The following is a 14,511-nucleotide window of genomic DNA, read 5'->3' on the forward strand; positions in this document are numbered from 1 at the left end:
TCCAGAAAAGACCTATTGCAATGTACAAGGTCTTACTTTTCTCAAAGCAGGACCTCCTGGTGGTAGAAAGGTCTGATACGAGGTCTTACTTTTCTCAAAGTAACACTTGCCTGAGATGTATATCACGGCAAATGCCCTGAAAGAGGTTAATCGCCAAGTATCATTTCAACAGGCCAAATTCGTAAAAGGTTAATAGTAGGTGTTTTTAACTATAATATATAGCTGACTGCGGCATATAATAATTCATTCATCCATTCACAGTTATAACAACAGATAAAAGACACAGTGTTAGAAAAAATAGAGTATTTAATAAAATATACGATATTCAAATACATATGGTGCATAAAATGTTCATGTCCCCGATTGATAATTTTTCTGGATCACGTCGATGTGGAATGTTCGTATCTCCATGGGCATGAGGGTTATGGTGAACGGGGGCTCGTGTTTGTACCGCCCTTCTGTGGAACCTGGTAAACACAAACACACGTTAAACAGATCATCTATCACTTGAAGCATTACCGTGTGTTTGGTATAATGAACATCTCGACAGCATATTAGGTTCCAAGAAACAACTAAAGTTTAAGTCCGAAGGATTATGCACACTTCTTATACTGTTCTTGAAACTAACTTCTATACACTTCATTACTATTAGATAATATATACGTGTATCGCATACTTGTATCACCTCTCAATGGAACAATAGTAGCTTAACCACCAAACCACAAACGAATTTGACGAAAGCAATTGCTGGTATCTAAGAAGAGAATGTATCAAATACTGTCTGAGGAATGTCAAACTTAATACGTCAATGAAGTACAGAAGACCGTACCGACTTGTGAAGGTGTTAAACTCCCATCAGGCTTCATCCACCTCAGTCGACGCACACTGCTCACGTCGTGGTTAGCACCAAGAGTTAACTCCCTTACTCCAGTCACTCTAAACTTGGCAAATACATCCTGAAACATAAAAACGTTTAGAATTTAAATCAACCAGCGAAGTCCTCCATACTACTACTACTACTACTACTACTACTACTACTACTACTACTACTACTACTACTACTACTACTGCCACTGCCACTACTACTACCACTACCATCTTATCTATCTATCGATCTATGTATGTATGATTTTAAGGGAAAAACTTGCAAAGTATTGTGTGAGTATGGTTTTACTCCGTTTTTCGCTTTATTCCAGCAGTATAACAGCGGGGGACACCAGATATGGGCTTCACACTAACTGTAAAGTAACTATCAGTCAAACAATGAATGCCGAACTATATACCGATATTTGTCAATTATTACGATGGTGGACTCACCTCTAAATCTAATTCTGCAATTCGTTCCGATTCGTCGAGCTCCCGTTTTTCAAAAATATTTTCTAATCTCAGCAACAGTTTATTAACCTTGCCAGGCACTTGATCCAAGGTCAGCAGGTGCACGTTACTCGGGAGAGGGGCAGACAACCCTGACCACTGAAATGTAAAACATGCAATGTCTTCATTGCCGCTTAACTGTAGACATTGTACCGCGTTTCACGCTGAAAAAAATACTTATTAGTCACATCGATATTAAACAGTTTGATAGGTCCTGCTGACAGATTTGTCGTTCAGGTCGTCTGGAAGCATTGGGACGGATGCTTCTATGAACCCAAACTGGTATTGCTTCTCTATATGATCTTCCCAATAGGTTTGAACAATCTGTAGACCTGTTCCTGGTGCACACTGTTGGTGGATAGTTGAAACATTCTACAATAAGGAAAATATCTGGTGCCGCAGAAACTTTACGGGAGCTTCGGAACAAATCGGCGTAAGCGACAAAGGAGTGGTAGAGTTGTCTCCCGTTATGGATCGTATTCGCAAAAGTTGCTATTGCTATTGGCAACCAAACACGACCGTTTTTCAGTCTGTTCTTGGGTTTGATATCTTGGAATGAATGATCAATTGTTTGCTTACAGATGCTACATTTTCTTTCAAGTATGTTTTTTTAACAACGTTGATTGACTTCAATCTTCTTCAACTCGCCCTGGGCACTAAACATTATTCTGTTTCGTAAATGATGGAAAAACTGTCAATTGAACAAAGCGTGTTTTTCACCTGTGTACGCAAAGAATCTGTCAGATCTTGCTGAGGGGCAGAGAACGACATTGTCGGTGGGTGATGGAACTGCAGCCCCAGGGGTCGGAAATCTTGACCTGTCTTCTCTATCGTGTTCAGAAATACGTAGTGTTTGCCTACAATATAAAAAAGCCAAAATATGTGATCGTGTATGCAATTACAAATGATAAAAACCAAACGAATGCAGCTGTGTTATACAACTGTTCAATGCAATGATGTCTCGGCTTCAAGTCTCGACGATGGGTGGGAGTTTGCAGAGTGAAAATATCACAAGAGATTTCTTCTTCGGTTTGATTAGATTAATGCTTGGTCATGAAACTTCGTTAAAGTAAACCACCGGCAAATATGTATTTCAATTGGTTGCCCACCTACGTGTGAATGACCTAAAACATCTTGACCTAAAGTTCCGTTTCCCTACAACTTCCCCTTCAAGTACATCAGTTCTGTGTTGTTGCTAGCAACCCTACAGCTGTTAGCATCACTTTAAAAGTAAACTCCATATCAATTAACCTGCTTTACACTTTACATACTTATCATTCCAATGCATTTTAAATAAGACCGTGAAAGTGAGTGAGTCAACTCCATAAATCACACATTCAGTCGCATGTCACCAGGCCCTTCCGAAACAAATTGTTTATGTGTAACTGTATTATAGAGAACACAGAACCCCTCTACAAATGCAAATGTGTCTCAGTGTCACTCTCCATCGTATGAACGAAACTTTCCGATCACTATTTGAGCCGTATCCTTATTTTTACCCCTGATTATGAGACCTCTGCCGTCAACCCCTTTCTCATTCAGCGGCTCCTGCACTCCAAGGTCATCGTCCTTGAACGTACGTCGGTGTACCTGGAAATGGGAGACAACTCATGAAGACTTATTCAACCATCAGCCGACAGTGGCTTTCCCTCGTCGTGGCAAGACAATTCCAACAAATTTCAAAACAGATTGTCCCTAAAGATTCTACAAGCTACTTCTTTTCTTGTGATCCCGTTAGTCGACCCTTATGACAAGCATGGGTTGCTGAAGATCAATTCTGACCCGTATGTTCACGGATCACTACATATGCACTATGTCTATGTCTGTATATTTTAGTATGGGAACCCTCCAGGAACCCTTCTGGTATGGTGCTATATCATGGTCAATCTCGGATTCAGACCAAGTCAGCGGATCCGGGAATGTCTATGGTGTATAACCCTGCACAGCGAGTAGCGGGGTTACCGGATCAGCGTCACCGCCTATCATCATCATTATCTGTGTGTGAATCTAAGCTGCATACAACTGTGCCATGAAAACAAAATACGTATAGCATCGATTTCGTTATAAAACAAAGCAAGAAACTCAAAGCGACATCTGCAGTCCACTGCTCGACTAGCTTTGCATTGTGGTGTCGTTGCTTAAAATTTATAATCGCTCAAATACAATAATGGTTTACATCTCCACAGACGGTTGACCTGGCGAGCCGTATGATGATGTCATCGAGTAATATGAAATGCTTATTGAAATCCCAGTGCTGCAAAGGAAAGTCAATAGTTGCGTAAAGGTTTCATCCAAACGGTATGTCTGTATGCCATGGGTTCATACCGTCGTGTGTCTGTGAGCGTGCGTGCATGTGAGCGTGCACGTGTGTCTGTGTGTGGGGGGGTTGGGGTGGGGGGTCGGGGTTTGTACAAGCGTACGTGCCTATAACTTGGCGCCCTGATTACCCGAGGGGAAGGTAAGCTAAGGAACTCTCAAAATCAATAGCAAGTGAATGTAGCTTTCCGCCGCGACAATATTTTCAAGCTTTATCCCGTGGTCTTGTATGAATTCGAGTTACAAAACCGATCAACCGGTGGTTAAAAGCATACCCTAACATTCCATTTGTCTGTCTTGTCAGTGTATGAGAATTGTTATAGATAATATTGACAGAATAAGTTACCAGTAGCTCGATTTCCCCATCGTTGATGCTGGCTCCACCCTGGCAGCGATCTGTCAGAACCGTCAACTGGGCCTGCTTGTCTTGATCCTGGATAAAACAGTAATTACATTATCGTATCATGTACACTGAAACACTAACAGCAGGGAACGGTCAACTGTATATATTGAAAGTGATTTATGGCCCAAGACTGGTTGATGTTTTTCATCTAGGTTTCAATATACCGCAACCAGTGTAGGCTACGCCGACTCCTGGGTTACTGTTTCCTATCTGACTGATTACAGTCAGTGAGTGAGTGAGTGAGTGAGTGAGTTTAGTTTTAAGCCGCACTCAGCAAGATTCCAGCTATAAGGTGGCGGTCTGTAAATAATCGAGTCTGGACCAGACAGTCCAGTGATCAACAGCATGACTGATAATAGAATCGGCGATGTTTGTGTGCACAATTTCCTTGAATTTCACAGTTAGTGAAGTTAAAATTGTATATAATTTAAAACAATTACCCCAATATGGCATGTCGTTTGTGGAGATATAGACGCACAAAACGATACGCACGTGGGTTTTCATGTTTAAACTATAAACACAACAACGTTGAAGTCAGCTCTAAAATAATCATAGGTTGACAGAGTTGTTAAGAATGCTTCAGAGGGTGCATCCTTTAGTGGGCAATTTGACTCCAAGCTTCACGAAGAAAAACAAACAAAGGTGGAAACTCTAAACAAGTGAGTTTAGTTTTACTCAGCCATATTCCAGCTATATGGCGGTCTAAACAAGTGTACAACTATCATCATATCACCAAGTACCAATGACACACAGGGAAGCATCACATTGAGGAATGGAACCCAGGGATTGCTCGTGTCGAGGGGCAACCGTTACCCCCTCTGATTCCTCCAGGACCCCTCATTTGAATAACCATTTCTTTATTAAACTGCCGATGTGGGATCAGCATGAAGTGTATTTGTTTTTGGTGCAGCGGCCACCGCTATCATTAAGTAGTTAGTGCCAATTAATCTTTCAAATATCAACATCATTATTTTTAAAACTTTACCCTTTAAAGTTTTGTTAATGTTTTCCACGTAATCAAAAGAGCTACTCTAGTGGAAAAATGAAACTGAAATTAAAATTTCATTTTGAGAGGGAAATCGCATTAGATTAGTGCCAGTCAGTGGCTACGGTACGCCCGACGGATTTAAACGCCCACTTCGGCGAAAGTACATGTACGTCGATTAATGTAATTGTTTCCCTTACTTGTAGAGCGATTCTGCCAGTGACGGGATAGTAATTGCCTGAAATAGGGCTTGTCACAGTCAGGTTCCAGGTCTCACGTTTATCTAGTCTGAAAAAAGAAACGAGTTTGCTTTTCTAATGAGAGTGTGATTAATTGAGTGATGGATAGTCGGCAACAGATGCGAAACCGATAAAGTGTAGTTACCAGACTCTGATTCCTGCGGACCATCCACGACCATGGCGAGACATTGTAATTGGACGAACCTTGCTAGGTCTTTATTTGAGTATTTCCTGACATGTAGACACTTTGTAAGAGGATAGGTTATTATTAGTCGTGCAAAATAACATTAGTTTCCTCATAACTATTGAAAAATAACTTCATGCGTGACACATTACAGAGGAATAACAGGGACTCTTTTGACATGTCACAGGGAATAACCGGGACTCGCTTGACATGTTACAGGGGAATAACTGGGACTCGCGGGACATGTTACAGGGGAATAACCGGGACTCGCGGGACATGTTACAGGGGAATAACCGGGACTCGCGGGACATGTTACAGGGGAATAACCGGTTCTCGCAGGACATGTTACAGGGAAATAACCAGGACTCGCGGGACATGTTACAGGGGAATAACTGGGACTCGCGGGACATGTTACAGGGAAATAACCAGGACTCGCGGGACATGTTACAGAATAACCGGGACTCACTTGGGACATGTTACAGGGAAATAACCGGGACTCGCGTGACATGTTACAGGGGAATAACCGGGACTCGCGGGACATATTACAGAGGAATAACTGGGACTCGCGGGACATGTTACAGGGAAATAACCGGGAGTCGCGGGACATGTTACAGGGGAAAAACCGGGACTCGAGGGACATGTTACAGGGGAATAACTGGGACTCGCGGGACATGTTACAGGAAATAACTGGGACTCGCGGGACATGTTACAGGAAATAACCGGGACTCGCGGGACATGTTACAGGGAAATAACCAGGACTCGCGGGACATGTTACAGGGGAATAACCGGGACTCGCGGGACATGTTACAGGGAAATAACCAGGACTCGCGGGACATGTTACAGGGGAATAACCGGGACTCGCGGGACATGTTACAGGGAAATAACTAGGACTCGCGGGACATGTTACAGGGGAATAACCGGGACTCGCGGGACATGTTACAGGGAAATAACCGGGACTCGCAGGACATGTTACAGGGAAATAACCGGGACTCGCGGGACATGTTACAGGGGAATAACCGGGACTCGAGGGACATGTTACAGGGGAATAACTGGGACTCGCGGGACATGTTACAGGGGAATAACCGGGACTCGCGGGACACGTTACAGGGGAATAACCGGGACTCGCAGGACATGTTACAGGGGAATAACCGGGGCTCGCGGGACATGTTACAGGGGAATAACCGGGACTCGCGGGACACGTTACAGGGAAATAACTGGGACTCGCGGGACAGGTTACACGTAAATAACCGGGACTCGCGGGACATGTTACAGGGAGATAACCGGGACTCGCGGGACATGTTACAGGGAAATAACCGGGACTCGCGGGACACGTTACAGGGGAATAACCGGGACTCGCAGGACATGTTACAGGGAAATAACCGGGACTCACGAGACATGTTACAGGGGAATAACCGGGGCTCGCGGGACATGTTACAGGGGAATAACCGGGACTCGCGGGACACGTTACAGGGAAATAACCAGGACTCGCGGGACATGTTACACGTAAATAACCGGGACTCGCGGGACATGTTACAGGGAAATAACCGGGACTCACGGGACATGTTACAGGGGAATAACCGGGACTCGCGTGACATGTTACAGGGGAATAACCGGTTCTCGCAGGACATGTTACAGGGAAATAACCAGGACTCGCGGGACATGTTACAGGGGAATAACTGGGACTCGCGGGACATGTTACAGGGAAATAACCAGGACTCGCGGGACATGTTACAGGGGAATAACCGGGACTCGCGGGACATGTTACAGGGAAATAACCGGGACTCGCGTGACATGTTACAGGGGAATAACCGGGACTCGCGGGACATATTACAGAGGAATAACTGGGACTCGCGGGACATGTTACAGGGAAATAACCGGGACTCGCGGGACATATTACAGGGGAAAAACCGGGACTCGCGTGACATGTTACAGGGGAATAACCGGGACTCGCGGGACATATTACAGAGGAATAACTGGGACTCGCGGGACATGTTACAGGGAAATAACCGGGAGTCGCGGGACATATTACAGGGGAAAAACCGGGACTCGAGGGACATGTTACAGGGGAATAACTGGGACTCGCGGGACATGTTACAGGGAATAACCGGGACTCGCGGGACACGTTACAGGGGAATAACCGGGACTCGCAGGACATGTTACAGGGAAATAACCGGGACTCACGAGACATGTTACAGGGGAATAACCGGGGCTCGCGGGACATGTTACAGGGGAATAACCGGGACTCGCGGGACACGTTACAGGGAAATAACTGGGACTCGCGGGACATGTTACACGTAAATAACCGGGACTCGCAGGACATGTTACAGGGAAATAACCGGGACTCACGGGACATGTTACAGGGAAATAACCGGGACTCGCGGGACATGTTACAGGGAAATAACCGGGACTCGCGGGACATATTACAGGGGAATAACCGGGACACGTTACAGGGGAATAACTGGGACTCGCGGGACATGCAACCTGGACTTGATTCAGTTGCTGCTGACGTCCAAGAATAACATTTTCTTTCAACTCATGACTTCTTTTTTAATTCATTCCTATCAGTAAATTTACTGTTATCTTTGTATTTGTACACATACGAAATGTAGATGAGTGACAGTTACCTTCTCTTAATCATCTCGCGTCCATTAGAGTCTGTGTACACAATCCCTCGAGTCTGCAAGTCGGTAACGAAGTGGGATATCACCTCCTTTGTTTCCCTCTCTCTGCAACATAGCCCAGTGAACTAAACATAGCCCAGTGAACTCAACATAGCCCAGTGAACTCAACATAGCCCAATGAACTCAACATAGCCCAGTGTACTCAACATAGCCCAGTGTACTCAACATAGCCCAGTGTACTCAACATAGCCCAGTGTACTCAACATAGCCCAGTGTACTCAACAGCATAGCCCAGTGTACTCAACTCAACATAGCCCAGTGTACTAACATAGCCCAGTGAACTCAACATAGCCCAGTGTACTCAACATAGCCCAGTGTACTCAACATAGCCCAGTGAACTCAACATAGCCCAGTGAACTCAACATAGCCCAGTGAACTCAACATAGCCCAGTGAACTCAACATAGCCCAGTGAACTCAACATAGCCCAGTGTACTCAACATAGCCCAGTGAACTCAACATAGCCCAGTGAACTCAACTCCAACATAGCCCAGTGAACTCAACATAGCCCAGTGAACTCAACATAGCCCAGTGTACTCAACATAGCCCAGTGAACTCAACATAGCCCAGTGAACTCAACATAGCCCAGTGAACTCTCAACATAGCCCAGTGAACTCAACATAGCCCAGTGTACTCAACATAGCCCAGTGAACTCAACATAGCCCAGTGTACTCAACATAGCCCAGTGTACTCAACATAGCCCAGTGTACTCAACATAGCCCAGTGTACTCAACATAGCCCAGTGTACTCAACATAGCCCAGTGAACTCCAACATAGCCCAGTGAACTCAACATAGCCCAGTGTACTCAACATAGCCCAGTGTACTCAACATAGCCCAGTGATACTCAACATAGCCCAGTGTACTCAACATAGCCCAGTGTACTCAACATAGCCCAGTGAACTCAACATAGCCCAGTGTACTCAACATAGCCCAGTGAACTCAACATAGCCCAGTGTGAACTCAACATAGCCCAGTGTACTCAACATAGCCCAGTGAACTCAACATAGAACTCAACATAGCCAGCCCAGTGAACTCAACATAGCCCAGTGTACTCAACATAGCCCAGTGTACTCAACATAGCCCAGTGAACTCAACATAGCCCAGTGAACTCAACATAGCCCAGTGTACTAACATACCCAGTGTACATAGCCCAGTGAACTCAACATAGCCCAGTGTACTCCAACATAGCCCAGTGTACTCAACATAGCCCAGTACTCAACATAGCCCAGTGAACTCAACATAGCCCAGTGTGAACTCAACATAGCCCAGTGTACTCAACATAGCCCAGTGTACTCAACATAGCCCAGTGAACTCAACATAGCCCAGTGTACTCAACATAGCCCAGTGAACTCAACATAGCCCAGTGTACTCAACATAGCCCAGTGTACTCAACATAGCCCAGTGTACTCAACATAGCCCAGTGAACTCAACATAGCCCAGTGAACTCAACATAGCCCAGTGAACTCAACATAGCCCAGTGTACTCAACATAGCCCAGTGAACTCAACATAGCCCAGTGTACTCAACATAGCCCAGTGTACTCAACATAGCCCAGTGAACTCAAACTCCAGTGAACTCAACATAGCTCCAGTGAACTCAACATAGCCCAGTGAACTCAACATAGCCCAGTGTACTCAACATAGCCCAGTGTACTCAACATAGCCCAGTGAACTCAACATAGCCCAGTGTACTCAACATAGCCCAGTGTACTCAACATAGCCCAGTGAACTCAACATAGCCCAGTGTACTCAACATAGCCCAGTGAACTCAACATAGCCCAGTGTACTCAACATAGCCCAGTGAACTCAACATAGCCCAGTGAACTCAACATAGCCCAGTGTACTCAACATAGCCCAGTGAACTCAACATAGCCCAGTGTACTCAACATAGCCCAGTGTACTCAACATAGCCCAGTGTACTCAACATAGCCCAACTCAACATAGCCCAGTGTACTCAACATAGCCCAGTGAACTCAACATAGCCCAGTGAACTCAACATAGCCCAGTGTACTCAACATAGCCCAGTGAACTCAACATAGCCCAGTGTACTCAACATAGCCCAATGAACAAGTCCCCCATTCCAGGATAACAACAACTACTCCAATCTTGACGTGTTATTGAGTGTGATTCACGTTGCTACTTAGTAGCAGCCGCTGAATTGTTTTACATGACTGTCATCTACCACGAGAATTAAATGTCTGTGTGTAGGTCGTGTTGACTTGCTACCTGTACTTACTCGTCAGGTAAAGGCCCCACTGTCCACTCCATCTCCAGGTATGGTGCTCCGTCATACAGCCTGATCACCTGGGTTACCCAGCCGGAAAACTCCTGATGGATCTCTAGAGCGTTCAAACCCTGCAATACGCAAATGGCAAACTCTGCATTATTAATCATGAACAAGCAAGACCCGGTAGCAAGTGAGTGAGTTACTTTATGCCGCTTTCAGCAATATACCAGCAATGCCGGTTAGGGGCACCAGGTAATGGATACGACCTATATGATTGAAAATTGCACAACAGTCCTTTCAGATCAACATTGTGTTTGCTAGTTACATCACCAGGAATGTTCTAACAATATCACGATAATTAATCGTACCTGGGCAAGGTCAGCCACTGATGGAGCCTGGTCTGACACCCCGACCCTTAACTCTGTACACGTATACAATTTCTTTCTCCTGTAATACCGGTGATATGTGCAAAGGCTGTAAAGTGATCAATATAATTAGCTGATGAAGGGGATGAGGACGTCCCATGCTACAGGTGCCGAGAGCATAATCATGACATACTCCTGGTGGATGCCTACCTTAAATGTCTTGACGTTGACGCCCTTAGTGTCATGGCCGCTCAGTCTAACAGGGCCTTGACCTTCCTTCGGGACGAAAGCGTACGCCCCCGACGCCCGTTTGTGTGACCCCAGGAAGCCCCCAGTGCGGTCATTAGGGTCCCGCTGTTGGCCTTCACTTGATAGGTAATACCTGTAGCTCTGCTCGAACTGAATCTTCATCTGGGTAGCTTTGTTTGTCAGCGTCTTAGTCAAACCGCTGTCAGCATCAACCGTTAACAATAAAAACTGAAAAAGACGATGTTTTCCCATGATAATCCTCACAATATCACAGAAAATTTAACTTTGACATTCGTCAGTGTGAAAACCTGAATATGTATGTCTATGCAATCGCCACTCATATGTTCGGCGGCCATATTGAAAGTCGGATTCGAACCTCTTTAAAACATTGGGGTGCCATCATCTGTGGGAAGACATGTGTGAATGTCCAGCTTTATAAGTCACTATAGCGGTATGGTGGAAGTTCAAATGTCAACTATAGATCTCGACGTTCGCACGGCGGACAAACTTGGCATCAGCTCACTTGACTTTCTGTCAGATGAGCTACAAATGACTGTTCATTAAAGTATCAGTGACAGCAAATGTCAATAGCGTGTTTCATGATCATATTTGATACGCTTTAGGAAACAAATTTAATATACTGAACTCTTCAAACTTGGAACTGTGATATCATGTTGATATATCGTGATGATAATCTGAGCTGGACAAGTAGAACATCTATATACATAAATCACAGTCCACTGTGCTCAGGTGACACAAAACCTGATGGCAGACTATGTGAAACAGTTGGTTTCCTATATAGAGATTAGTGAAGATGTGTGTGTGTGTGTGTGTGTGTCTGCGTGTGTGTGTGTGTGTAGGTGTGTGTGCGTGCGTGTGTGCGCGCGTGTGAAAGAGAGAGTGAGTGACTGTTGACTGTGAGAGAGAACGTGGACTTTTTTTCAAGACGAAACCATATCTACCTTACCATAACTACAATTTCATTTTGATTTTCAATACTTTTCATAAATTATCCCCCTCTCTGAAAACCGTTCCTATGCCCATGGCAGATAATCATATCGTGTTAGATTTACTCCAAATTAATTATATATATGAGCGTTTCTACTTACATTCACTTCAGGTCAAAAAGAATATACGATAACGAGGATTGAAAGCAAGGCACGAGGCACGTACACCACATTTTACCTTGGTTAGGACAACTTAACCTCAACCCTAACACAATATAAATGAATGATTAACATGTCTAGTCATGTGTAATGGTTTGTTTGCAAATCGAGGCCGAGGTTACTGGTTTTAACCAGAACCAGTTTTAAACATCACCCGAACCTAAACCCTTTAAACTGCCTTACATTCTCATGTCGTGATGGTCAGGTCACAGTTTCTGCCCCACTCAATCACCCAGTACATACAACAAAGTCTCCACAACGCCAACCCACTTCTATAATATCCACATATTAAGCCGCTATGAAAATCAACCTTTTATCACAGTTATATGTAGTAGTCATAAAATAGCTACACCTGGAAGTATTGAAATGAACGAATGGTAATCGACTGTCATATGGGAACATCTGATAACTTTCATACTCATTTCCAGTCATCCAAACATGCCCTTACATTGCCGTCCCTTGTCAATGTGGGCGGATCCACTGGGACAAACAAACATTCAACTAGTCGTTATAGTAAAGCAAGCACCTGACGTCGACACAAGCGGAGGTTCGACACATGGATAACAATACAGTGGCAACGTCAGTGAAATTATATTGTACTAGCCATGTCAATATCGATATAATGTCCACTGTGTGCTTATACTGACATTGTACTAGCCATGTCAATATCAATATAATGTCAACTGTGTGCTTATACTGACATTGTACTAACCATGTCAATATCAATATAATGTCAACTGTGTGCTTATACTGACATTGTACTAGCAATGTTAATATCAATATAATGTCAATATCTGACATTGTATAATGTCAATATCGATATAATGTCCACTGTGTGCTTATACTGACATTGTACTAGCCATGTCAATATCGATATAATGTCAACTGTGCGCTTATACTGACATTGTACTAGCAATGTCAATATCAATATAATGTCCACTGTGTGCTTATACTGACATTGTACTAACCATGTCAATATCGATATAATGTCCACTGTGTGCTTATACTGACATTGTACTAGCCATGTCAATATCGATATAATGTCAACTGTGCGCTTATACTGACATTGTACTAGCCATGTCAATATAGATATAATGTCCACTGTGTGCTTATACTGACCAGCCATGTCAATATCGATATAATGTCAACTGTGCGCTTATACTGACATTGTACTAGCCATGTCAATATAGATATAATGTCAACTGTGTGCTTATACTGACATTGTACTAGCCATGTCAATATCAATATAATGTCAACTGTGCGCTTATACTGACATTGTACTAGCCATGTCAATATCAATATAATGTCAACTGTGCGCTTATACTGACATTGTACTAGCCATGTCAATATAGATATAATGTCAACTGTGTGCTTATACTGACATTGTACTAGCCATGTCAATATCGATATAATGTCAACTGTGTGCTTATACTGACATTGTACTAGCCATGTCAATATAGATATAATGTCAACTGTGTGCTTATACTGACATTGTACTAGCCATGTCAATATCAATATAATGTCAACTGTGCGCTTATACTGACATTGTACTAGCCATGTCAATATAGATATAATGTCCACTGTTTGCTTATACTGACATTGTACTAGCCATGTCAATATCAATATAATGTCAACTGTGCGCTTATACTGACATTGTACTAGCCATGTCAATATCAATATAATGTCAACTGTGCGCTTATACTGACATTGTACTAGCCATGTCAATATAGATATAATGTCAACTGTGTGCTTATACTGACATTGTACTAGCCATGTCAATATCAATATAATGTCAACTGTGCGCTTATACTGACATTGTACTAGCCATGTCAATATCGATATAATGTCCATTGTGTGCTTATACTGACATTGTACTAGCCATGTCAATATCAATATAATGTCCACTGTGTGCTTATACTGACATTGTACTAGCCATGTCAATATCAATATAATGTCAACTGTGCGCTTATACTGACATTGTACTAGCCATGTTAATATAGATATAATGCCCATTGTGTGCTTATACTGACATTGTACTAGCCATGTCAATATCGATATAATGTCCACTGTGTGCTTATACTGACATTGTACTAGCAATGTCAATATCAATATAATGTCAACTGTGTGCTTATACTGACATTGTACTAGCAATGTCAATATCGATATAATGTCCACTGTGTGCTTATACTGACATTGTACTAGCCATGTCAATATAGATATAATGTCAACTGTGCGCTTATACTGACATTGTACTAACCATGTCAATATAGATATAATGTCCACTGTTTGCTTATACTGACATTGTACTAGCCATGTCAATATCGA

At 43.4% G+C, this 14,511-nt stretch overlaps 1 protein-coding gene across 3 annotated transcripts in view; it reads right to left on the reverse strand.

Annotated features, from left to right (window-relative positions):
- Nucleotides 1–288: 288 nt before the first annotated feature.
- The window catches only part of LOC124286657 (lysosomal alpha-mannosidase-like), an 89,090-nt gene continuing 74,867 nt past the window's right edge, over nucleotides 289–14,511 (reverse strand). For all 3 annotated transcript variants that reach the window (XM_046723058.1, XM_046723057.1, XM_046723059.1), the window contains exons 18-27: nucleotides 10,982–11,248; nucleotides 10,416–10,534; nucleotides 8,126–8,227; nucleotides 5,279–5,366; nucleotides 4,037–4,123; nucleotides 2,874–2,964; nucleotides 2,095–2,231; nucleotides 1,318–1,473; nucleotides 830–956; nucleotides 289–467 (exon numbers count right to left, since the gene is read on the reverse strand). In XM_046723058.1, the coding sequence (XP_046579014.1) occupies nucleotides 352–467; nucleotides 830–956; nucleotides 1,318–1,473; nucleotides 2,095–2,231; nucleotides 2,874–2,964; nucleotides 4,037–4,123; nucleotides 5,279–5,366; nucleotides 8,126–8,227; nucleotides 10,416–10,534; nucleotides 10,982–11,248 (1,290 nt within the window). In that variant the 3' untranslated portion in view covers nucleotides 289–351. The remainder of the gene's footprint in view (nucleotides 468–829; nucleotides 957–1,317; nucleotides 1,474–2,094; nucleotides 2,232–2,873; nucleotides 2,965–4,036; nucleotides 4,124–5,278; nucleotides 5,367–8,125; nucleotides 8,228–10,415; nucleotides 10,535–10,981; nucleotides 11,249–14,511) is intronic.

The sequence above is a fragment of the Haliotis rubra genome, unplaced genomic scaffold (genome assembly GCF_003918875.1).
Source record: "Haliotis rubra isolate DU_JTF1 unplaced genomic scaffold, ASM391887v1 Scf39, whole genome shotgun sequence".
NCBI lineage: Eukaryota > Metazoa > Mollusca > Gastropoda > Lepetellida > Haliotidae > Haliotis > Haliotis rubra.